The 23,556-nt window shown below is 62.2% G+C and overlaps 1 protein-coding gene across 2 annotated transcripts in view; it reads right to left on the minus strand.

The window, feature by feature from the left end:
• The window catches only part of TAFA5 (TAFA chemokine like family member 5), a 190,837-nt gene that overhangs the window by 25,513 nt on the left and 141,768 nt on the right, over positions 1-23,556 (minus strand). For both annotated transcript variants that reach the window (XM_087868606.1, XM_045815515.2), the window contains exon 3: positions 6,783-6,910. In XM_087868606.1, the coding sequence (XP_087724732.1) occupies positions 6,783-6,910 (128 nt within the window). The remainder of the gene's footprint in view (positions 1-6,782; positions 6,911-23,556) is intronic.

A 23,556-nucleotide genomic window follows, 5' to 3' on the forward strand; every position in this document is an offset into this window, starting at 1 on the left:
ATGGCCACGGCCACCGGCCTCCCCACTGGGGGCCTCCAAGCTGCCCTACAAGGATGCCGGGTGCTCTGGCACGCTGGCCTCCCTCTGACCTGTGACGGCCTCGTGCCTGCACGTGCGCAGGCCAGGAAGTGCTCACAGGTGCCTGCCGGAGTGACCAGGCCGGGAACACGAGTCCATCCCCATACGTGCCCCTCCTCATCTCTCCCTGCAGTACGCCAGCTGTCACCGAGTCCCCTCACAGTCACTGCGGAGCCCCCACTCCCTCCTCTCCAGCCACAGCTCTCATCTGCGGTCTGTCGTGGCCAGACTGACCTCACACCCATGGCCCCAGACAGCCTCCCCAAGGCAAAGCTCACGGTCCTCCCCAAGTTGCGCCCCCCCCCCCCCCCGCACACTCAGAATGGACGCTGGCATCTTCCATACGCCCCCGGGGCCCTGCCTCACTCCTGGAGAAGACCAAACTCCTAAGAAGCCAGGCTCTCTTGGGAGCTGGCCGCAGGGCGGGCGCTGTATGCTCCTATCTCTCTCCTGAGGGTCTCTGACCAGTTGAGACCAGCTGTCACCTCCCAGGGCAGCCGTGCCTGGTCACGCAGGTGAGGCAGACTTGTGCCCATCGGGGGTTCCCGGGGCCTCCCCGGTGGCAAGCGCACTGCCCCACAAATGCTGGGCTTACGGAACAGGTGTGGATGAATCCATGGGAAAAATTGCTGGATCAGCCCAAAGCCTGGAGACCCTACTGCGGCAGAGGGCTGTGCCGGGGGTCCCAGGGCCTCGTCCTGGACACGGAGCACTCATTACCAGCTTGGGGGGCGCACAGAGCAGGTGCTCTCCCTGCACCCCGGGGACCGTTCCTGCAGTCTCCGGCTCCCAGGCTGGCCATCCCCTCCTCCCTCGATGGAATCCTGGAGTTCAGGTCCGGGACGACCTGCTGTGGCTGAGCTCCGGCTTCGAGGGGCTCCGCGGAACAGCAGGCATGTTGGTGCTGAGTCTCTGTACGTGACCCGTTTTCCCCTCTGGGTTTTGGGAGGTGCTTTTCCACCTGCAGCCCCGCGCTGAGGGGCCGCGGATGGATCCGCACTCTCCCCACCCTCCACGGGCATGCGCCCTTGGAAACCCGCATCGGGGAGCTCTGGGAATTCTGTTTTTAAGTACTTCTTTGATAATCTCTTCTCCACGTTCCTCTATTTCTGGACCTTATATTCTTCAGAACTCCTGAATCGATCTTCTCGTCTATTTTTTTCCTTCTTGTCTTACAAAATTGACTTCACAGCTGAGACTTCCTCATTCGCCCAGATTGTGAACAAAATCTGTGACACTCACTCACGCTGGTGCGCCTGCACACAAGTGCACAGACGGGCGTAAGCTCACGCATGCGTGCCCTCAGCCGTGCATGCTTCGCGCACACGGCACACCTCCGTTCTTCCACACGCGGTATCCGTCATTTCCAAAACTGCTCTCGGTCCGAGTGTCCAGCTCAGGGACCTGAAACGACCATGACTCTCTTCCCACAAACCTGGGGCTCGGGGGCCCGGCAACCAGGGAAGGAAGGGCCAAGGTCGGGGATGGGCGGTCCCATCGGTGTGCCCTCCTCCTCCCACTTCCTGACCCCTCTGCTCCCGCGGGCCGCCTGTGAGCTTCACGGCACTGATCTGCGTGGCCTCCTCCCCCACCGCCTCCAGCGCCCCGTTCCTCCAGCTCCTCCGGCTTGTGGTCGGTGGCCTTTGGTCGCTCTCGTCAAGCAGTGACGCTTTGCCTCCCCCACGTTGGCAAGCGTGACATGAAGAACTGACGGGCAGACGGTCGGCTTCCCAGAAGGGTCCTCAGGCCCCAAACCACAGCGACGCACGGGTTTCAGCCTTGAGCTCAGTGAGTTATTGGGGAGACAGGACACCTCCCCAAATTCATGTTCACCTGGAACCTCAGAAAGTGACATTTTTGGAAATGGAGTCGTTTAAGATGTGATCAAGTTTGTGACACGGAATCATCTGTGATCGGGGAAGAGCCTGGATGGGACGGCGTCTTCACGAGGGAGCGAGTGAGAGGCCTGGCTCTCGCAGGCCCACAGCCGCGTGGTGACGGAGGCACAGGGGTGACGCAGCCACACGCCCAGGAGCGCCTGGAGCCCCAGAGGCTGGACGAGGCCAGACCCTCCCGCAGAGCCTCTGGAGAAGCACGGCCCTGCCACACACACCTCGGCTTCACCCAGCGAGAACTTCTGCCGCTGTGGGCCTCCAAGTGTGGGGTCACTGGTGGGGCCGCCGGAGCCTGGCAGGGCGCGTCTCCAGAAAGAAGCCGCAGCGTCCCCTCTGGGAGCTGAGGGGCCCGCGCGTCTCAGGACTTGGGTCTTCAGGACGTCCCCTCCGCTCCCAGTGTTGGTGTTACGGGGTCCGGAGTCTCCAGGCTTGTTCCCCTCGCTGCTGTGAGACCCTGGGGGGTCTGCCTGCCGCGGGGCCGGCTGGGAGGGCTGGGATCGCTCCTGCAGCCCCACCTCTAGGCCACCCAGAGGGGCCTGCACCCCAGTCCCGAGCACCTGACCGCGGGGCCGGACCAGCTCATCCACCGAGAGCGCCTGCTTCCTGCCGTTTCCTCTCCTGTGCGCTCTGCCTTTTCTCCTTTCCCTGCCCCTGTCACGTGAGAGGGGTGTCCAGATGGCAAACACGGGAAGCACATATGTTCTCTTCTTTTAACTGGGAGCCCAGAACAAGCATTTGCTAAATTTCTACGAACGGTCCCGTAAGAATCTCTGCACCAGTGTGTGGGGCTCAGATACAGGGCCCAGCATTTAGGGCTCAGCGCTCGGGGTCCAGCATTCGGGGTCCAGCGCTCCAGGTCCAGAGCTCAGGGTCCAGCGATCGGGGTCCAGAGCTCGGGGTCCAGCTCTCGGGGTTATGGGTATTCCTCCTGCACGTCCTCGTAGGTGTGTGCCTGGCACGAGGAACGCTGAACAGAGACTGGCAGAGCCAGGGACCCTGTGCTCCAGGTGCTCCCAGAGCCGAGGCCCCACGTGCCGCTCTCAGGGGCCGCTCAGAGGGTCCAGATCTGGCACGCTAGGCCCTCGGGTGGTACATTTGGAATCCACGAGCACAGAGACCTCCTGGTTAACCGGGCATGTGGACAAGGCGAGCCATCCTCAGGACGGGGGAGATGGGCAGTGGCCCCAGCCTGCCCCACGCTAGCTCACACATCCGGCACCGGGGCTGGGGGGACACTCAGCACGGCAGGAGATGCTCCTTGGCAGAGCCCAACAGGAATAAATGAGGACATAACCCACCCCAGCGTTCACCCACCGTGTGAACCGGTCTGCAGTGAGTGCTGACCTCTGGGACCTCTGACCTCCCAGTGTCGTCTAACAGAGACGCCCGGCGGCCCGCCTACACCTCCCCTGGCTGCGCTCCTGGGACAGGTGGGCACAGACGCTCTCGGGCCGCTGCGGCCGTGCCATCTCTCTGAGCCTGCTCTTGGGAAGTGAGGTTTGGGGGAAGTGAGTGTCCAGGAAATCCAAGTTCCAGGACAGAAGTAGTTGGACGCCCCACGGATGCTCCTCGCTCCCAACGGGGTGTTCCCATCGTACAGAATGCCGGTGTGGTGCGTAACAGCGCCTGGGAAAGACGGGCTGCAATCTGGCCGGTCCGCTCTGGTTTGGGAGATGGGACAGCAGCTCGCGTTGGGCACACGTTTCAAAGTGTGGCAGAGTGATTACTGATTATGGCGTCCGGATCGCCACCGGCACGTGCCGCTCGCGGCCTCAGCAGCTAACATGTGGGGAGGCCAGCCGCGTGTAGGCAGGAGGGTGCTCTGCTCGCGGGGTGGACCCAGACCGCGCGCCGTCAGTGGGCACAGCGGAGGACTGCAAAGCTCAGGGGAGACTATCTCTGGGGGCGTCATGGGAGGGCGCTGCTGTCACCTTGGAGGAGAGCCTGCGGCAGCCCCGCGTCTCCTTTCCTGGTGCAGACCGCTGTCCGCAGGGCCAACACAGTGAGGGAAGCAGAGCCCGGAAAGCCAGAGCGGACGCCAGATCCTCCCTCAAGTCCCCCCGGACGGTGGGCTCCCCGCGATTCCCCATGACCCGCAGCAGTCACCGCGTCCGGCTGGTGACCCTGTGCACGGGCATGAGTTTTACTAAGTGGGACTCCCCCTCAGGACACGGGATTCTTTGATATTTTTACTTAATTTCTTCTTTCTTCCCTTAAATGCAGATCATGATCCAGTAAATTAATTTCATGACCCACTAATGGGGTGAAGACCTGCCTTCTGAAAAGCAGCGCTCTTGGAAAGGCAAACGCAGCGTGTTCCCGGAGTCCCTACTCAGGTGACCATGTAATCAAGTCATCACACGTACTCACGTCAGCCCTGAGCGAGGGGCCAGGTGGTTGGTGGGCACAGAGATGTGAGCAGTGTGGCCCTCACGGAGGAGTGGGGCGTGACGCGGTAGGCAGGGGGGCGCCACTGCAGACACGGCTGTGGCCCCTGAGGTGGCGTGGGCTGTCACGTGGCCAAGCAATCACGAGGGCTCGCAAAGTCCATCTCACAGAAGACCTGCTCGTGGTGACACATGACACCGCAGCGCTAACCAACCATTGGTAACAGAATCGCGATGCCATCTTGAAGATGGGACTATACACCCCAGTTAGACGGTGTTTGGGTCAAGAGCTCGAGTGACCTTCTGCGAAAGCTTTGCAGACAGGTCCCCGCACTCCAGGACTGCTGTCAGAGCCAGAGATGTGTCTGCAGACCCCTGGGGAGACCCCGGGCCTCCAGCATCGTCACACAGCCCCCTCGCCGGGATGCACCAGCCCAAGCTCCGGCACACGTGCCCTCCACTCTGCAAGGGGCGCTGTGCCCCAGGTGTGCACCCCTATGGGGGGGCGGGGAGCCCCGAGAGGGGGTACTTCTCCCGGACTTTCCCTGGGGGTAGCAGGTGTCCTTCCCACGCCTGGACCAGCAGGTGCCTCTGCCGAGCCCCAGCCACAGCACGCCAGCTGCCCTCCAGCGCGGTCTCCCCTGAGAGCGGGCAGATGAGAGAGTCGCTCTCCAGAGCCCAAAGACACGTGGGTGCGTGCAAAGCCAGGCCCAGCGTTGGAGGGGGAAGGCCCAGCACACGGAAAGACCATGTCTGAACCTAACGCGAGCTGCGGTTTTCACAGCAGTGAGACCAGCGCGATGGTCCGAGCTCCCGGCCTGTGGGGCAGTGGGATTGACCTCGGCAGCAGGGACCGCATCAGGGAACAGAGGCTGCCTGCACACGCTGGGCCTGTGAGACGGGCCGCAGGGCAGGGAGTGCAGAGCACGGCAGTGGGGAAGGGCTTGGAGCCTCGGTTCAGCTGTAAGACCATGGGGGTGCTGCTGGGTCACCTCCTTCAGCGGGCCTGCCCCCAGCACCGTGTCCGGGGCCTGGAGCACAGGCCTGACCCCACGGCCACGCCGGAGGGCCACTGCAGTGGGTGGGAGGTCTGGACCCTCCCCCCACGCCTCCTCTCCTCCAGGTGCGCATTCGGAAGACTCCATCACCTGGCATGTCCTGCCCACAGGGCTGCCCTGGGCCCTGCGGGGAATCCACACACTGACGCGCAGGCCCCAGGAACAGGGGACGGCGACCCCGGCTCCTAGGATCTGCTTGTCCCCAGGTCTCTGCATTTTGGGAACGGCACACAGATGGGGACCCCAGAAAGATCAGCTGCCTACCTAGCGGGTGCCCCTGGAGTGGCAGCCACAGGTCAGAAGCCCCCCAGGCTCCTTCAGGGCCGCCAGGCTCCCCAGCAGAGGCCGGCCTGTGGGGACAGAGGAAGCAGGCGGGTTCTCCTCTGCTCCAACTCCGAGGAGCTGCATCGCGAGGAGATGCGGATGCCAGCCGGGCTCTCCGGATCCTTCCCTGGGGGCCCCGGACCTCCCCAACTGGACGTTCCCAAGGCACAGAGGTGGGAATCACGACCAAGAGATCAGAACCGGCTTCGGGTCTCGGTTTCTATGTGCGGCTCACGAGGAAGAGCTGGGATTGGGGTGATAATCAGCCGGGGGAAGGAGAGGCCACTGCCATGCGGACCGAGGTCTGCAGAGCCCCAGCACCAAACCAGTGGACGCAGGCGCGGATCCCGCGGCTCCCACCGTCGTGTGTGCGCCCTGAGGAACTTACCTTTAGAAAAGGAGCCTCAGAGAGCGGCCCCAGAACCCCTTTCCCGTCCTCCCCTCCCGCCCATGCGACAGCAGCCAGGGGACACGGGCTCCTGGAACAGCGGACGCGGTGTGCCCCTCAGCGGGATCTGGGAGGGACTGGGATGCCCTTGGGGGTTTTCAGGGTCTCTGCTCCGAACGGCCACTATGCGGTGCCCAGGGCAGGAGCCGACCTTGAGGACCACTGCCCTTCCCGATACTTGCTGTTTAAAGGGGCATCACCTGCCCTGAGGGGGTCCTAACCTGAGCTCCTGCCTGGAGTTGTGAGCACACCGTGCTCCCCAGAAGCGAGACGACGTTACCAACCGCCCTGCGTGGGCACCGAGCCAACTTCTGGGCGGACGCCTTCGGGGTGCTTCCGTCTGGCCCCTGGGCCCACCCGCCTGCAGTGACAGTCTGACAGGGCAGGGACAGCCCAGGGACAGACTGATCCAGCCCCGGAGGACGAGGGCGGTGCGGAGGGGAAGCGGCGAGCCTCGCAGCCCGTCCACACAAAGAAGCCAGCTGCCATTGTCCCCGTCACCGCTGACGTGGGGCCCACCTCCCCACAGCTACCCGCTGCCCGGGGCCTGCTCGCCCGCCCGGTGACGGTGTGAGCAGGGCCGCGTACGCACCGTGGTGGTCTTTATACGCCCGCCGGGCTGCGTGCACGTCCAGCCTGACCGGTTGATCAGCAGGTCACAGCCTTCACCCTCCAGACACGGCAGCATGTCACACCACTGCTTTGTCTTGATGATTCGAGCTGCGGGAGAGAAGAGAGCCATTCAGCCACTGCCCACGGGGGCCCCGGGCAGCCCCAGCCGCCTGACTGCTACACGGGGGTGGGGAGGTCCGGTGGGCAGCACCTGGTGCCCAACAGGGTGGCCGGGCCGCTATTCCTCCCTGGCCCCCCGTTCAGAGCTGCTCCCCAGGTCCAGCTCCAGCACCAGCCCCTCCGTAAGTGGTAGTGGGGGGTGCTGAGGAGTTTCCTCCCTGATGGAAAGGCCTAGAAGCAGGGGCTGCATCCTGAAATAGAGGATGACCGTATCCACGTAACCCTCCCTCAAGGACCCCGTAGAACAACGGGCTCTTCTCCGAATTAGGACCAAGTACGTGTCCTCCTAAGCGCACGTATGACAGATTGACTCACGATCATAAATCCGGGGCCTTTACAGAAGGGGGGTGATCCAGTTACGAAGTGTGGGCGCTCAGATCGGGTGCCCACCACAGGCCAGGCATTATTTCAGCTCAAAGCTATGTGGTCAACACGCATGCTTCCAAACACGGCATCCTCCCCACCTCCGGCCCGCTGCTGAGAAGGCACAAAACCTGGGACTTCCCAGGAAACGAGGATCGGAGTCTGGGTCCAGGCGTGTGAGGACAGATGCGTCTTTGGGTGTCTGTCCCGTGCTCGCCGCGCTGGACTGTCCTCCTAGGGGCGTCAGGAAAAGGCGAGCGGGCCGGGAGAGGGCTTGGGCAGCCACTGTGTGGGTCTGGGGGCCGTGCCAGGGATGCAACAGCTGGTCACCCTGACCCCAGCTCCTTTCTAGGCCGTGCCACCGACTGGACTGTGCTCCCCAGTCACATGATGAAGCCCTAACCCCCAGTGTGGGTCCTCGGAGATGGTGTTTTTACAGAAGTAATTCGGTTTAGGCGAAGTCATGAGGGTGGGGTAGGATCAGCGCCCTTGCGAGTAGAGACACCGAGCTGTGCGAGGCCTCCTGCCAGCACCTGAGCCGGCTGGCCTGTCCTCTCAAACGCCCGGCCCCCAGGGTGGTGAGAAGGCAGACACTTGCTGCTGAGGCCGCCCTGCCTGTGGCATCCTGTCCCCGCAGCCTGGCAGGCGGTGACGCGGGGGAGACCCACCACTCGGACATGTTTCTCATTCCGCTGGGAAGTCGGTGTGGCAAAGATGCCGCCGAGCACCTGTGCGGTTCCCCAGGGCAGGCGGGGACGCGCCGGGTTCTGCTCACTGGGCCACGGCCTCCGTCCGGCGGGGAGGGGGGGGGGCCTGGGACGAGAAGCTGGGTGCAGGCGGGAGCCCCTCCCGGGACCACCAGCGCGGGAGCTCAGCACCTTTCCCAGCGCATCCCAAGGGCCTCATTCCTCCTCTGCGCCTTATTCCTGCCGGACCCCGAGCAGTGTCACCTTCCCAGACACACCGTTTCCGGACAGGGAGAGGCGGCCCGAAAGCCTTGCTGTGCGCCAGCGAATCCGCCCCTAAAGCCCACGGGGAGGCTACGGGCTTGACGCACACACGGCCCAATCCCTGGAAATCCTACACGAGTGCCTGAGCCATGATCCTGGCAAGTAAAGGGGGAGCTGCTCTGGGATCAGCCATGAGGAGTGGGGTGGACGAGGCTGAAGGGAGGATGGTGGAGACTGCAGCCGTGCTCCCCCCCCCCGGGGCCGCACCCAGGGGAATGCTGTCAATGTCAAGGGCCAACGGGGTGGAACCTCAGCCAGCAGGGAGGCCCAGGTCCGCCCGGTCCTCGCCCCAGGGGCCGAGCATGGAATAAGTCTGTTTTGGGGACAGACGCACCCTCCCGTGGCAAGAGGCAATGAGGTCTGGAGGCAGGGAGCCCGAGGCTCAGCACTGCCTGCGAGGCCGTGCACGCTGGGGCCTGGGGCCTCCGGAACGGGGCTGCACAGACCCTGTGGAGGGCAGGTCCTGGCCGCGCTGGGCAGCCTGGTCGGCAGGACACGCGGTGACGCGGTCAGACACCCGAAGCCGGCGGGGAAGGCAGCAGAGCCAGGCCTGGGTTCACTCGTGCGGCGCCGTGTGCTCTCCCTGGTGCTCCGTCCTCCCGGGGACGCTCGGTGCTGGGGGCGGAGAAGGTGCCGGTGGAAGGACCCGGCACAGGCTCGGCCCGTCGGTGCGCATGGACACCCAGCCCTCACGGTCGGGCCACCTGCAGTCACTCCGACCAGGGGCTGTGAGAGGGACAGATGCTGACCTCCGGACGCGCCCAACTGTGGACGTCACGGCAGCCTCCTTCTCCCGCCAGACCCGTGGCCAAGGCCATCTCGTCCCGCGACACCACCCTCCGTGCCACTGGGCCCGTTCGCCTTTCTCGAAGCAGCATGGGGGCCGCTCTCTCCCCTTCCTGACTGTCATGCACTCAGCTCTGAGAGCTGGTGGAACGTGGGAGGGAGGGAGCACGTGGCCCCCCAGCACTGGGAGAGCCCCACAAGCACGGTATGACCACAAGCGAGTGGAGCCAAAGGTCAGAAAGGGAGAGGGGAGGCAGGACGGGGAGCCGGGTCCCCACAGCCTTGGGAGGGGAGGGGCCCAAGTCCCGTCCACGCCGCAGCCACGATATCTGACCACACATGTACACCCTTGCTCACCCAAACATGCGTGTGTGTATACATACACGGTGAAATGAATCAACATAGGCGAACATGCATGCACAGCACACGCACACAGACACGTACCCACCCGTGCGTTCACAAGTGCACATGCACAAGCAGGCGCACCGAGTTGCTCACTGCACCCCTCCCCCGTGCGGTGTGGCGGCCTGGGCGTGCCGGGTGCCAGGCCTGCGGAGGGCACTGCGGGGCCGCTGCCGAGCACACACGCCTTTTGTCTGCTGCTGGGCTTAGCTCACCCAGCCCGAGCCCACTTCCTGCTGGAGGCGGTGGGAGGCACAGCTCTGGACACCACATCCCAGGGACAAAGGGACCTTTCATGCCACACGTCACCACTTCCGTGACATTGAGGCAGCGCCAGCGCCGGGGAGGGTGCCCTCCAGGAGCTGACGGTGCACAGAGGGCATGAGTGACAGCGGCTGACTGCTGGCCTCTGGGGACAGTGGCGGCAGCCAGCCGCGTGCAAGGCCACGGGAGGTGCCTCGGCCCACAGCGCATCAGGGGACATCACCACGTCGCCTGTGCCTGTCCCCGGGCCTGAGGAGAGCAGGCCTGTGCCGACGGGCGCTGGAGGCTGAAATGGAGCAGCTGTACCAACCCCGAGCCTCTGACGGGGCGCCTGCCTGGCCTTGGGGTGGCGCCACTCCCTTCTCCCTGGCGTGACCCCACCTCGTGTCCCCACCTCGTCTATGGACCCAGAGAGGCCACCAGGCCCCCAGCACTCGCTCCTGCACTCCCCAGCCGGGGTCTTGCTCGTGAAGAGGCTTGCAGCCACAGTGCGGGCTCTGTGCACCTGCTGCTGGCCGGGGAGGGTGTGAGCTCACGGCGCCGCCTGCGTGCTCCGACCCGAGTGCTGAGGGCCTCAGGCTGAGGCCCAGAGTGGCTCCAGGCCAGCCCAGGCTGCCCTCCATGTGGACGCTGGGGCTTCTGGGACGGGGTCTCTGCCTCGGTCTCCTGCTGCTTCAGCCCACACATTTGTAAACAATGTAACGGGAGCCGTGGGCACTGAGCGGGTGGCCAGCTCGGGACACGGACGGAGTTGGGCGGGCCTTACGGGAACAGAGGGCCAGCAAGGCCACGGCCGGGCAGGGCCGGTCGCCCTGGCCTCGGCAGAGCAGCGAGTGGCAGCCGGTGCCTGGCGTCAGGGAGAACAGCCGAGAAGCGGAGAGTATGCGGGTCCCAGACACAAGCGTGTTAGGCGGCTCCGGTCCCTTTGCTGGAAGGCCAATTTGCCGGAACAACATTCAGGCAGGCCGTGAATGGGGCTGAAGACAGATTAGGGCAGCCCCAGAGTGACAGGGGCCTGACAGGGGGCAGCGCAGACACTTCCAAGAAAGGACAGGCAGTGAACGGCCTTCAAGGGAAAGGACAGCCCTTCGGAGACAGAGCAGGGCCGCGCCGATGCCCACTCACGCAGGGCGGTGGCAGGAGTGGAGGCAGGGTCCTCCCCGGCCCACCAGCAGCACGGCCTCGCCTGCCTCAGGAACCCACCTGGGGCACAGACACAAGGCCCTGGGGAAGCGCCGTCTTCCTACGGGGGACACAGGCGGCAGCGTGGCACCCAGTCCATGTGGGGCCTAGTGCCGCACGTGGTGGGGACCGCTGAACACAGCCAGAAACCTCTTCACGCCAGCCCCTGCCCCCAGCCCGACCCCGAGAGGGAGCAGCTGAGGGGGCTCCCTGCCCGGAGCAGGGCTGGGTGGGGGGCGGGGAGCTTCAGTGCTGGAGGGGTGGGGTCTGCATCCGCCACCCCAAGCTGGACGTTTTCATGACTGAGGGACATTCTTCTCGCCACGGAGCAGCCAGAAGGTTTCACCAGGGCGGAGAACGGCGGCGAGTCCAGCTGCGGAGTCCCTGGCCCCAGCAGGGGTGTAGTGAGGGCCCCTGCGCTCTGCCCCTCACACAGTGGCTGGGCAGCATGATGCACACAGCCCTCCCACCACGCTTCCCCCCAGTTTCCCCTGGGCCCCCCTCAGTGACCAGCTGCCTGAGACCCAGGGCTGAGCCGCTCTCCCTGAGCACTGACCCCCAGGGAGGAGGCAGAGCTCACCGGGGTCCGCTGGAGATGACCACTGCAGAGGGCCCAGTGGCGTCAGGGCCCCATGACCGTCTCCCACGAGAGTCCCGGGCTTTAAACACACAGCGAGGACACGTGCCTCCCTCAGCTACTTGAATGCCATCAGGACGATGCCTGTCACACATGGCCCTTCTAAGGCCTTTTCTAGAGAAAGTTAGGGACCTGCCCCTGCTGGGAATCAGCTTGGCCATCCTTTCCTGGGGGCACGCCCCATTCATACGGGTGTGCGCCCCACACTGGTGAGCAGAGCTCCGCAGGGCTTGCACAGGGAGAGGGGGTAGGTGCTAGGGCACTTCGTGTCACAAGCAGGCTGCCCCAGGGCTGTGGGGCGCAGCGCCCGGGGCCACGCAGCCCACGTGCGTGCACTGCTTGCTCCCTGCCTGTCTAGTAGGGAAGCGTGTGGCAGGGTACATGCAGGGCTCTGTCCCCAGTCTGTCATGATTGGGTCGTGCAGCGAGGTCTATGTGCACGAGCAGCTCGGGGCAGGGACTGGAGCGCCTCCGGACCACTCTAGGTGAGATACAAGGTCTGCTCATGACGAACAAAGATGCGCAATTATCAGCACGATTTCATACAACGTGCCCACATGACGAGCGGTGTCCCTACCCTCACAGCCTCCAAGCAAGTGCAGGAGCGAACCCCCAGGTATGCCTGTGCGGCCGGCCCAGCGCGAACGCTGTGTCTTCCCCAAACATCTGCCTTGGAAAATGAATGCTGCAAATTTAAATTTTATTGGTTTTGCAGTTTTGTTTGTGTTTAATTTGTAAATGGTTTCAGTTTATTCCAGTTTATGGTCTGGAGAGGGCTCCCAGCTTGGCGTTTGCTCATATTCCTGCAACATTATAATAAAAACGATTTAGGTCAATGGTGAGGGGCCCAAGGAAGGAGCTTTCCCTTAAAAGGAATTTTCAAGTGATTTAAGTCTGAGGAACACTGCTGCCCGCCCATGGCTAGCTGGTCAGAGAAGGAGGGAGAGCTGGTGCCTGAGACCGTCTAGAGAGGGGCTGCCTCGGGCAAGCCCTAGACATACGCGGGGCCTCCAGACCCGGCGGACCAGCCTGGGGCTGCAGATGGGAACCGAGGAGGAGCCTGCCCTAGAGCCCTCCACCCTCTCTCCAAAGGGGCTTCGGTCTCCTGTGACGGCCTCCTCTGGGGTCTCCTTGCTGTGCCCCCAGCCCAGAGACACGTGGATCTGGACGCAGGTGTGAGCAACGCACATGGACTGTGGGGTAGCCTTTGCTTCTCACTGTCCCTCTGGCCCCTCCCATGGGGGAAGTGTCTCCCCAGGATTCTAACAGATTCCACGTTTATCTCACATGCTACGTCCCTGGTAGCATCACACAGTAATTACAGCTGGCCCCAAACACCTTTAAGCACAGATCGATCCCTGGGCCCACCCCTCCATGGAGCCTGGTCAGCTGTTCGTTCTCCTTCCTCCCAAACGACCTGTGAAGGGCAGTGTGGAAAAGGGCACAAACGGATGTTGCCACACAATGGCACCATGCTGAGCCTGGGGGATGCTCAGTACTAGTTCTCCCTTTCCGGGGCACATTCCAGAAACCTCAAAGGCCCAGGGGTCTGGATGCAAAGTCTTCTCTGCTACCGTACCCTTACTCTCAGCAGATGTAGCTTCCTCAGGCTCAAGAGGCCTCCTCATCACCACCACCCTCACTACTACTACCAACACCACCACACCACCATCACCATCATCATCGCCACCACCATCATCACCACCACCACCATCATCATCACCATCACCACCATCATCACCATCACCACCACCATCATCATCACCATCACCACCATCATCACCATCATCACCACCATCATCACCATCAACACCACCATCATCACCATCATCACCACCATCATCACCATCACCACCATCATCACCACCACCATCACCATCATCACCATCATCACCACCACCATCACCATCACCATCATCACCACCACCATCACCATCACCATCATCACCACCACCATCATCACCATCACCACCACCATCATCACCATCACCACCACCATCACCATCACCACCACCATCACCATCACCATCATCACCATCACCACCATCATCACCACCATCATCATCACCATCACCACCATCATCACCACCATCACCACCATCATCACCACCACCATCACCATCATCACCACCACCATCATCACCATCACCACCACCATCATCACCATCACCACCACCATCATCACCATCACCACCACCATCACCACCACCATCATCACCATCACCACCATCATCACCATCATCACCACCATCATCACCACCATCACCACCATCATCACCATCATCACCACCATCATCACCACCATCACCACCATCATCACCATCATCACCACCATCATCACCATCACCACCATCATCACCACCACCATCACCATCATCACCATCACCATCATCACCATCACCACCACCATCATCACCATCACCACCACCATCATCACCAGCATCACATCACCATCACCACCAAAATCACTACCATCCCCATTGTCATCGTCACCACCATCGCCACCATCATCACCATCACATCACCATCACCACCATCACACCCCATCAACACCACCACCATCATCACTACCACATCACTACCATCACATCACCATCATCACCACACTGTCATCACCATCGTCGTCACCAGCACTACCATCCACCATCAGCAGCATCAGCAGCTCCTGGATTGAGCCCTTGCTGTTCTGGGCACACTGGCCCCTTCATTCCCACCAGAATTCTTGGTGGAAGCTCTCAGGAAGCTTTTTCAGATGGTGCAAGTTCTGAGTCCCCCTGGGACATGGAATCACGAGAAGTTGGGGTTCAAGCCTAGCGGTCAGCCTGTAACTGCCCCCTGTGGCCCTTGTTGTTTCAGCACAGGTCTCCCCTCTTTTCAGATCCTCCCTGCATGTCCCAGTCAGGTACCTCCTGTCTTCTGCCCACTGCACAGCATGGGCGAAGGCTGCTGAGGACTCTCAACCTTTTCCCGAGCATGTGGATAGAGGAGCCCCTGTGTTTCATTCCTAACCACGTCCAGCCTTCTTGGAGGACAGCTGATCTGAAGGCTGCACAGCTGAGCCTGCACACGGCTCACGCCCAGCTTCCTCCCGTCAGCAGAGGACGCTGCTGGACGCAGAGATGCCGAGTAGAGATGTCTGTGCAGCTGCAGGACACAGGGCCCCAGCCCAGCGCACCCCACACCCCGTGGTGAGTATGCTGCCATTAAAGGCGTGTGGGCACAAGGAGCCTCCAACCATCCTGCCCGCCCTGACTCGGCCTGCAAGGGCGTGTGTCCCCCCAGTCTGTGGCCTCTCAGGACTCACAATGGAGGCTGAGCAGTGCTGGGAGGCAGGAGGCTGGGTGCAGGTCTCAGCCCTGCCACCAGCTGGGCTCCTCGAGTCTCTCACCTCAGCTCCTGGCCAGTTTCTCCAAACAGATCGACAGCGAACGCACTACCCCTGGGGCTTGACGCTCCCTGGCAGGGCCTCCAGATGCCAGGCTGTGGGCCAGGCCTGATGCTCCCACCTTGTACGTCCAAATGGCAGCAGAAGGCAAACCCGTGTCCCTACCGCACAGCAGCCCCAGGGCCTGACCTGGAATCGGGGTGAGACAGTGACACCCCAGGTCAGCCAGAAACCTCACAAATGCTATGCCATGAGCTGCAGGCCTCCAACGTGCCAGCGAGCAGGTCCCATGGGGAGCAGTAAGGACAGTGTCCTGTGACCCCCGCTGCGAGTGCCAGGCGTGCTCCGGAGGACACCTGCTCCCACAGAGAGACAGGTGGGCACCGAGGGGGGTGCGCCAGCAGGTGCTCAACGAGCACTGAGGAAACGCCCACACACACGGACGAGGCAGCCACAGCCGCTGAACCAACATCTAACGTGTCAGCGGCTTGCTCAAGTGTCCGCAGCGGCCGCACGGGACCACCGGATCCAAGCGCGGACCTGCCTGCGTGGCCCGGAAACCCCACGAGAGTACAGCGCCCGGGAGCCCAAATTCTGGCCTCCTCATCTCCGTGCAGCCACCAGGACTTTCTGCCCTAAGCGGGATCACAACTTCAGTCCACCCGGCCTCCCAGGCCACCCTCTCTCCTGGGCCCTGAGCCCACAGGGCCACCTGTCAGGCCCAGTGGGTCCCCCTTCCCCGGAGACAGCCCGCGGATGCCCTCGCTGCCCTGCAGCAGCTCTGTAGCTGGGCTGCACCGGCACTGGGGCCCAGAGCCCTCACCAAGGGCACCGCGATGCCTCGGAGCTCAGCTTCAGGGGTGCATCCGAGTGCACAGAGCGCCCCCTCCCCCACTTCCACCTGTCCCGTGGCGTCCTCCATCAGAAGGCTCACTTTACAGGCAGGAATTAGAGACCCGAGTCCCGGAAGGCATTCTTGTCCCAGGAATACACGTGAGCACAGCCTGCCAGGAGCTCCCCAGCTGCCCCCCCGGGTCTCCCCCGTGAAGATCCGCCCCTGGGGCTGGGCCAGGAGCCGGGCTCCCGGGCAATCAGGCTCTGAGCTCACTCGGACTTAATAACAAGCAGAACGCCGAGGCATTTGCTGAGTTCATCTACGCTCCAGAAGGGTAATGGTGCTTTACCCACGCGATTTCTCACGAATCCTCCAAACGGCCACATCCTTCTCCAGAAGGCCCAGGAGAGTTTTTTTAATCAGCTAACAGTCCTTGAGCACTTGCTGTGTGTGAGCGTGGCGTCCGCACCAGCTCCTGGGACAGCACCGTGGCCCCGGGGGTGGCCCTCGGCCAGGAACAACCCCCTCCAGGCCACGGCTCTGAAGTTGTCCGCCAGGAAGACGACCAGTGAGAGGCAGGAGGAACGCTCGAGGTGATGGCATTGTCTGGACAAGCACGTAAGGTGAGGCCCCGTGAGGAGGAGAAAGAGGAAGAAATGCCATATGGAGCCCTTGCTAATAATAGGTAACTTGTATCAATGACCTCATCAAGCCCCAGAGCCCTCCTTCAGGGAGGGAGCACAAGCCCCTTTCCTAGACAGGAAGACTGAGGCCTGGGAGCTTCTGTCTTCTGGCTCCTCTCTGCACCCCCGGGTGAGCACTGCCCTCCAAACGGGCCCCCCACCCCGCCACCACCACTCCCATAGCCCCGAGGAGTCCAGGGTAAGGGGTCGCTGCTGGTACCTAGGTCTAGACCCTTCTGAGCTCTGTCCCCCCACCCTGCCCCCATCTGCTCTAGCAGCAGAAGTCCCACCTGGTTCCCCGACGCCCCTGGGGGTCAGACCTTCCAGATGCCCTGTCCCCTTACTCTTCTGCTCCCCAAGTCTTCTTCCCCCCATGCAGGCATCCCCTCTCCTGGAAACCCTTCTCCGCCACTCCCTCCCACTCCACCTCTTCCTCCAGGACAGCCCAGCCCCCCCACCCTGCTGTCCCTGTGGTGGGCTGTGGGGGTCTTCTGTCAGACAGCCCCGGACCCAGCGTGGTGCAAGACCACCCACAGCTCTGTGAAGGTCCCTGGGGGAAGGAAGGATGATGGATGGACGGATGGAGACACAAAGGACTGGAAGGCCTCTGGTCCACTTGGCCCAAGTGGTCACGGCTACACAGATGCTTAGAAACACAGAGTCTGTGCAGGTGTGGACCCAGCGTGGTCTCGGCGTGAGGGCACAGGGTCTGGGGCCGGGCAGCCTGCTCGCTTCCCCTCCCCGATGGCACCGGCCCAGGACTGCTGTAACCGTCCCCTGATTTCACTCCTCCCACTCCTGCCAATCAGGGGTCCACAGGAGGTGGGCATGAGGGTCTCAGTGGACCCCAGTTCACCAGAGCCACGAGCACTTCCTATGGCCAAGGTGCTCATGCATCACACTGTCGACCACGTGTGTCCATAAGTGAGCTGGGCGGTGTAGTCGTGCGTGTGTGCACACACACGGGCACACAGACACAGGAGGTGCTGTGGACACGTGTGTATACAGTGCACACACGTGTGCCAGCATGCAGATGGTGTGCGTGTGTGCATATATGCACATGTGTGTGTGCACCCCTGCGTGTGCTGTCTGTGTTAGGAACTGAGCGGCACGGGTGGGAAACATGGAGTCAGCAACACCCCTGCCAGGTGGGAAGGACCTGGAAGTTCCTCCTGGTTTACTGCACAAATGCCCCTCAGAGCAAACCCTTTGCAGGGAAGCTCAGAAAAGCACGCCAGCAGACTCCTCGCCCACCCTGAACTGGAGGGACGGCAGGCGCAGGTGACCCGGAGGGACCAGAGCGTGGTCGACGGCAGCGTCCGTGGACAGGGGTGGCAGTGGCCAGCATGCCACCGGCTCGTTTGGACAGATGGACAGGGACAGACGTGCTAATTTGCCTGGGGACCGTGGAGACTGGACTGCAGCACTCGACGCCAGGCTCTTCGCGGCTCCTAAACAGCACGGCTCCCTTTAGAATAAACTGTTTCTTCATTTCCATTAGCATATGAATCTGCTTACTTTACTCAACAGCCTGAAAAAATGAATCATCCAGAACAAAGCCGGTGGGGCTACAAGGAGCTCCGGCCATGCTCTCGGAGGCCATCACACACGGACCTGGTCCCGGTCCAGCAGGTCTGACCCAGCCGTGTATGGCCCCCAAAGCCTTCCAGATTCTGCCAGTGACACGGGGTCAGGCCACACGCTGGGAAAGGGGCGCGGACACTTAATACATGTGCATACGTACTGATTACAGGTACACACGCACACGGACCCACAGGGGAGCGACGAGGTCAGCACAGCGCACCCCACCAGCCCAGGCGCTGCAGACGCGCGGCACGTTGCAGTTACTGGAAATGGAGTCGGACCGGGGAGCATTTGCAGGCTTTGCAGTAGACAGACAGACACGGACCTGGAGGCCCCCCGCGATGGGAGCCCCGGGACCCCAGACCCTCATTTACCACCCCCCCAAAGGCTTCCTGTCATGGGACAGCGCAGGGCTGGGATAAGGCGCCACTCGGGTGCTGATGGGGTTGGAGGGGTGGCCCCCACCGAGACCGCCCCCGACCCCGTCCCTGTAGTCCTGGGTCCCTGCAGTGACGGAGTGACCACGCCCTCTGAGGAGCCCCGGGACCGCTGTTTCTCGTGTGTGATTCTCAGATTGCCAGACACTGCTCTGTGCTTAACGGCACCAACTTCCACAGCAGGTCAGGATAAACGGGGGAGGGATTTATGCAGCCCCAAGGGCGTCGGAAGCTGCCCTGCGACCCTCTCTCCTGTTGACACGCGCCAAGTGCAGGACATGGCCAGGGCTCCTGTGGGAAAGACAGGCGTCCGCAGACGTGTGGCGGGCCTGGGCTCCGGGTCCAATTCATTCCATGCGCCGTGTGGCGGGTCACGTCCAGGGCCACGGAGATGCTCAGCCCCTTGATCTGTAGTTCCGTCCCAGAAATCTGCCTTGAGAAAATAATTCAAACGAAGGGAGGACAGGTGTGTTTACAGCGGCACTGCCGCGGGTGCGCAAACAGTGAGAATGCCCGGCCATCAGCAGGAGCCGCGTCCGGCCGAGGTGCGGCGCGAGGGGGGCATCCGCGGGGCCACAGAGCTAGGGGGCAGGAGGAGCTGCAGCGTGAGACCAGGGGAGCCTGCTCTCTTCCTGACCCCCATCTGGGGTGGGATGTCCCGCGGCTGGGCTCCACTCCAGCCTCGCTCTGGGGTACGGTCAGTGCGGCTACCACTGCATGGACCCCACGGTCTCCATGGACGCACCTTGCACAGATGGCCCCGCGAGTGTGTCCGCCGTGTGAGGGGGCTGCAGGAACCCCCACCCACCGCCAGCCCTCAGATCTCAGGTGGCCCAGGTCACCCGTCCTGCAGGGCCGCGTGCAGACGTGACTCTCTGGCCAGAGGTCAGTGCCGGCCACATGCTGTGTCTGCACGGACGGGGGTTTGTGGTAGAATCAGGGAGCGCTGTCTTGGTGCAGCTTTTGAAATGGACAAGTCACCCTGTGGGCTTCAAGCTGAGGGCTCTTTACACAACACGGGGGGAGCGACGTCTGCCCCAGTGTGGGGGGGTCGCTGCGCCGTCGTCCCCGGTGGGCCCCGGCGCTGGTCATCGGGTGTGGCCCCACCCCAACCGCAGGGCTGCCGCGGGGCCGGCCACCACCGTGTGCGACATTCAGTACCGTGCGTGCGGCGACCTGTCCACCGTTGAGCACGAGGGGCCGTGAGGAGCGTTGACAGACGGCGAGCTGATGTCCACGCCCACCTGCCCGGTCCTCCCCGGCCCCGCCCTGTCGCGCTGTCACTCATGTGGCAGGTGGGAAAGTGGGGCGCAGAGAGGGCCAGCATCTCCCCTCAGGGCCCCGCCGCGGGCGACCCCACCGGACACGGGCCCGCAGGGCTGCCTGCAGACGCTGTCCTGGGTCCTTCCTTCAGCCAATCTCCCTTTTTCCTTCCGCTGTGTCCTGGCTGTTCCGCTCTTCTGGCCGTGGGAGCTGGTTGGCGGGCCCCTCGAGGATCCCGTCCGGGGCCTCATGGACTACAGAGCACGTGGCCCTCCTCCCAGCTTTGCAGAATCTTCTGTGACCTGGGCCGGGCTGGGTGCCCCTGTAAACACATCCATCGTTTCCATCAGCGGGTGCCTGAGAGCAGGGGCCTCTGGTGGGTCACTGCCTGTCCACACTCACCACTGCGTGGGGCCCCATCTCCCCAGCCCTCGCTCAAGACGGGCACGGAGGTGAAGCCAAAATCATCACGGGAAGAGGTGCATCCGTATGTCCGCAACCTAGTTCACAGTGTCCTGCAGACCCCACCACACAGGGTCCTCAAGGGGTCACGGCAGGAAGAATGCTGGATGAGCAAGGTGAGGCCGCCCCCGTGCGAGCCCACGAGCCTGCAGGAGCAGCTGGCCTCGCCTGGGGGTGGGGCCTGGCCCGAGTGCCCGACCTGCTCCGGTCTCCTTGGTTACAGGAGCCGGAGGAGCTCGGCCGCCAGCGCCCATGCAAAACGAAACATCTCAGATGCACAGCTTGGTTGCTCACAGGCAAGTGCCACTGGCTGCCTTCCCTGCCTCCTCACGCACAGTCGTAGGGCCAAATGCAGGAGGCCCAGGAGCTCTGGCCCGGAAAAACCCACCGGGAAAGCAAGGGGGATGGGAGCCGCCACAGCTCGGCCTCCGGGACCTCTGAGCTCAGGTGGGCACTTGGCCTTCTGGGCAGAGAGGGCCACAATCACTCACTCAGCCTCCACCGAGTGTCCCCGGCCTCCGAGACACAGGCCTGAGCTTGGGAGCTTGGAGCCAGGAATCCAACAACAGGTTCCACTAGGGAAAGCCCTGGCTGTGGGATGTCCACAGGAGGCCCTGGGGCCAGCTGGGAGGGCTTCTTGGAAGAGGCGAGGTTCAGGGAAAAGGGAGAGAAGGCATTGCAGGCAGAGGGAGGGGCGCACAGGGAAGACCCCAGGCAGGTGTGCGGTCACTGCGGTGAGCTTGGGGCATCACAGATGCAGAGGACGCTCCGTTGTGTTCAGAGAGCTCCAGAGGCCACTGGAGTGGACGCTGCCGTTGGGGTGGGGGCAACACACTGGGTGAGCAGGCCCCCTGTGCAGCTTGGCCACCCACCAGTTTCTTAGAAGGGCCATGGTCCTCCAGGCCTTGCAGGGAGGTGGGCAAGGGTCTGAAGGCTCGTAGTCCATTAGCCAGAACCCCACTCCGGTCCCCCCAACCTGCCAAACCCAACTTGGACCCTCAGGCAGCATGTTCCAGAAAATGCTGCCCATTGCAGGTGGGTCCTCTGAGGGGTTCCAGCACACTCAGCACCCGGTCAAGGGCTCAGCCAGCCCAGGCTCATTCCCTGAGAACTGGGCGTGGGGTAGGGGAGGGCCATGCCCAGGAGCCCCGGCTGGGAGCCCCCACTTTGTCAGAGAGAAGGGGGCTTGTTTGGGCAGCTTGCCCGGCCTGCCAGCCCAGGGACAAGAGCACTGATACAGCATCTGCGGGGCCAAGAGGAGGGGCGGCCCCCACACCGACCCTAGCTCCCCGTCCAGGGAGGTCCGTCTCTGGAGATGCGGGCAAGGGTACCGTCCCCCTGAGGGCAGTACTGGACAAGAGTCCCTTGGTGCCAGGAGGCTAGCTTCCGGACGGACGGCGGCTCCCCGGGAGCGTCTCGCAGGCAGGGTGATTTCCCGCGGGATACTCCTGCGCCCCGGCCCCGTGGCCTGGAGGGATGGGAGCCCAGGGCACGGAGGACCCTGCCAGTGACAACAGGAAGCATCTAGCTGGACAGGCTCTGAGCGCCTCTGTGAGCACAGGTCCCAGGAGGGACACCGAGGGTGGGGCCGGGAAGGACTCGCAGCAAAGCCACATGCTGGCCAGCACACAGTTAGGCAGGACACACCCATAACCGTGTCTACAGTCAGGACACGCTGCTTCCCAGGAGTTGGTGACGTCCGGTCTCCTTTTAACCCCACACGCTAGGAAGGCAGGCAGGGAGCTCCAACCCCTGGAGCAGCCTGGGGGTTGCGTGGCTCCCAGGCCTGCTTGCTCAAGGTCACGGTCTCCAAGGGGAGCGAGGGCCTCGGCCTGCGTGAGGCTGGCCCTCCACACGTCCGGGCCCGCCAGGCAGGACGGCTCTCCCCCCGGCTACCCAGCGTCGATTCCTTTAATCACTCAGGAGAAGAAAAATCTGCAAAACCCAGATTACATCTTAAAATTAGACAAAATTTTCTTTCTACAACTTCTAGACAGCATAATTTAGTGAGAACAGTCTTAATAATTATTTTTTCCTTAAATAGTTACAGTAGACTGTATTAATTTTCAAGATGGTTTTCTGATTAGCGTGATTCACTAGCTGCCTAGGAACCATCCCCCAGCACTCTGGAGTGCAAGCCTTGCTTTTTGATGAGTGTACCGTAACCACACCACCAGAAAACACTCCACATTTGGGTAATCAAACTAGACTGAGAAGAAGAAGGGGAAAAAAAACACAGTTGTCATGAGCTAGCTGTTTCATTATTTCATTAGGATTAAGAAATGTAAGTAGAAGAGAAAAAAAAAAACCACTCTAATCATTTTTCTTGGGCAAATTCCCACGAATCGACAGGAGCCACTACACAGGGAGGACAAGAGGGGTTGTAATCTCAGAGAGAAAAGCATCTTCCCCCGGCTCCAGGAAGCAGAGGGGTTCCTGCTGGCGGAGCCGCTCCTGGAGCCTCATGGTGTGGGGACCGCCCCCCAGTCCTTTACTCGGAGATGGGACATCCCTTCACTGAGAGAGGCCATCTCTGCGTTAGTCTCTGGGGAAGCAGGGGAGGTGGGGGGCCAACCACAGAGGTGTGGCCCTGCCTGTACAGGAGAGACCCAGGCCACTGCAAGGAGACACTGAGGCCAAAGACACGGACTGCTTCCTCGGGCCAGGCAGTGTCCTGCTAGCACTTGGACTTACCCTACTCACGGGGATTTCACTCACTGTGGAGCCCACAAAGTGTTGAGAAAGCCATCCTCTGTCCATCCCTCATCCCTCATCCCTCCATCCATCCAACCATCACCCAAGTACATAACCACCCATCCATCTGTCCACCATCACCCATCTATCCACCATCTGTATGTCCGTCCATCCATCTATCCACCATCACCCATCTATCCACCATCTGTATGTCCATCCATCCAGCCAGCCATCACCCATCTATCCACCATCTGTATGTCCGTCCGTCCAGCCAGCCAGCCATCACCCATCTATCCACCATCTGTATGTCCGTCCATCCATCTATCCACCATCACCCATCTATCCACCATCTGTATGTCCGTCCATCCATCTATCCACCATCACCCATCTACCCACCATCTGTATGTCCGTCCATCCATCTATCCAGCCATCACCCATCTATCCACCATCTGTATGTCTGTCCATCCAGCCAGCCATCACCCATCTATCCACCATCTGTATGTCCATCCATCCATCTATCCAGCCATCAACCATCTATCCACCATCTGTATGTCCATCCATCCATCTATCCACCATCACCCATCTATC

The sequence above is a fragment of the Ursus americanus genome, chromosome 17, assembly GCF_024610735.1.
Source record: "Ursus americanus isolate L20-20 chromosome 17, mUrsAme1.1.p, whole genome shotgun sequence".
Lineage (NCBI taxonomy): Eukaryota > Metazoa > Chordata > Mammalia > Carnivora > Ursidae > Ursus > Ursus americanus.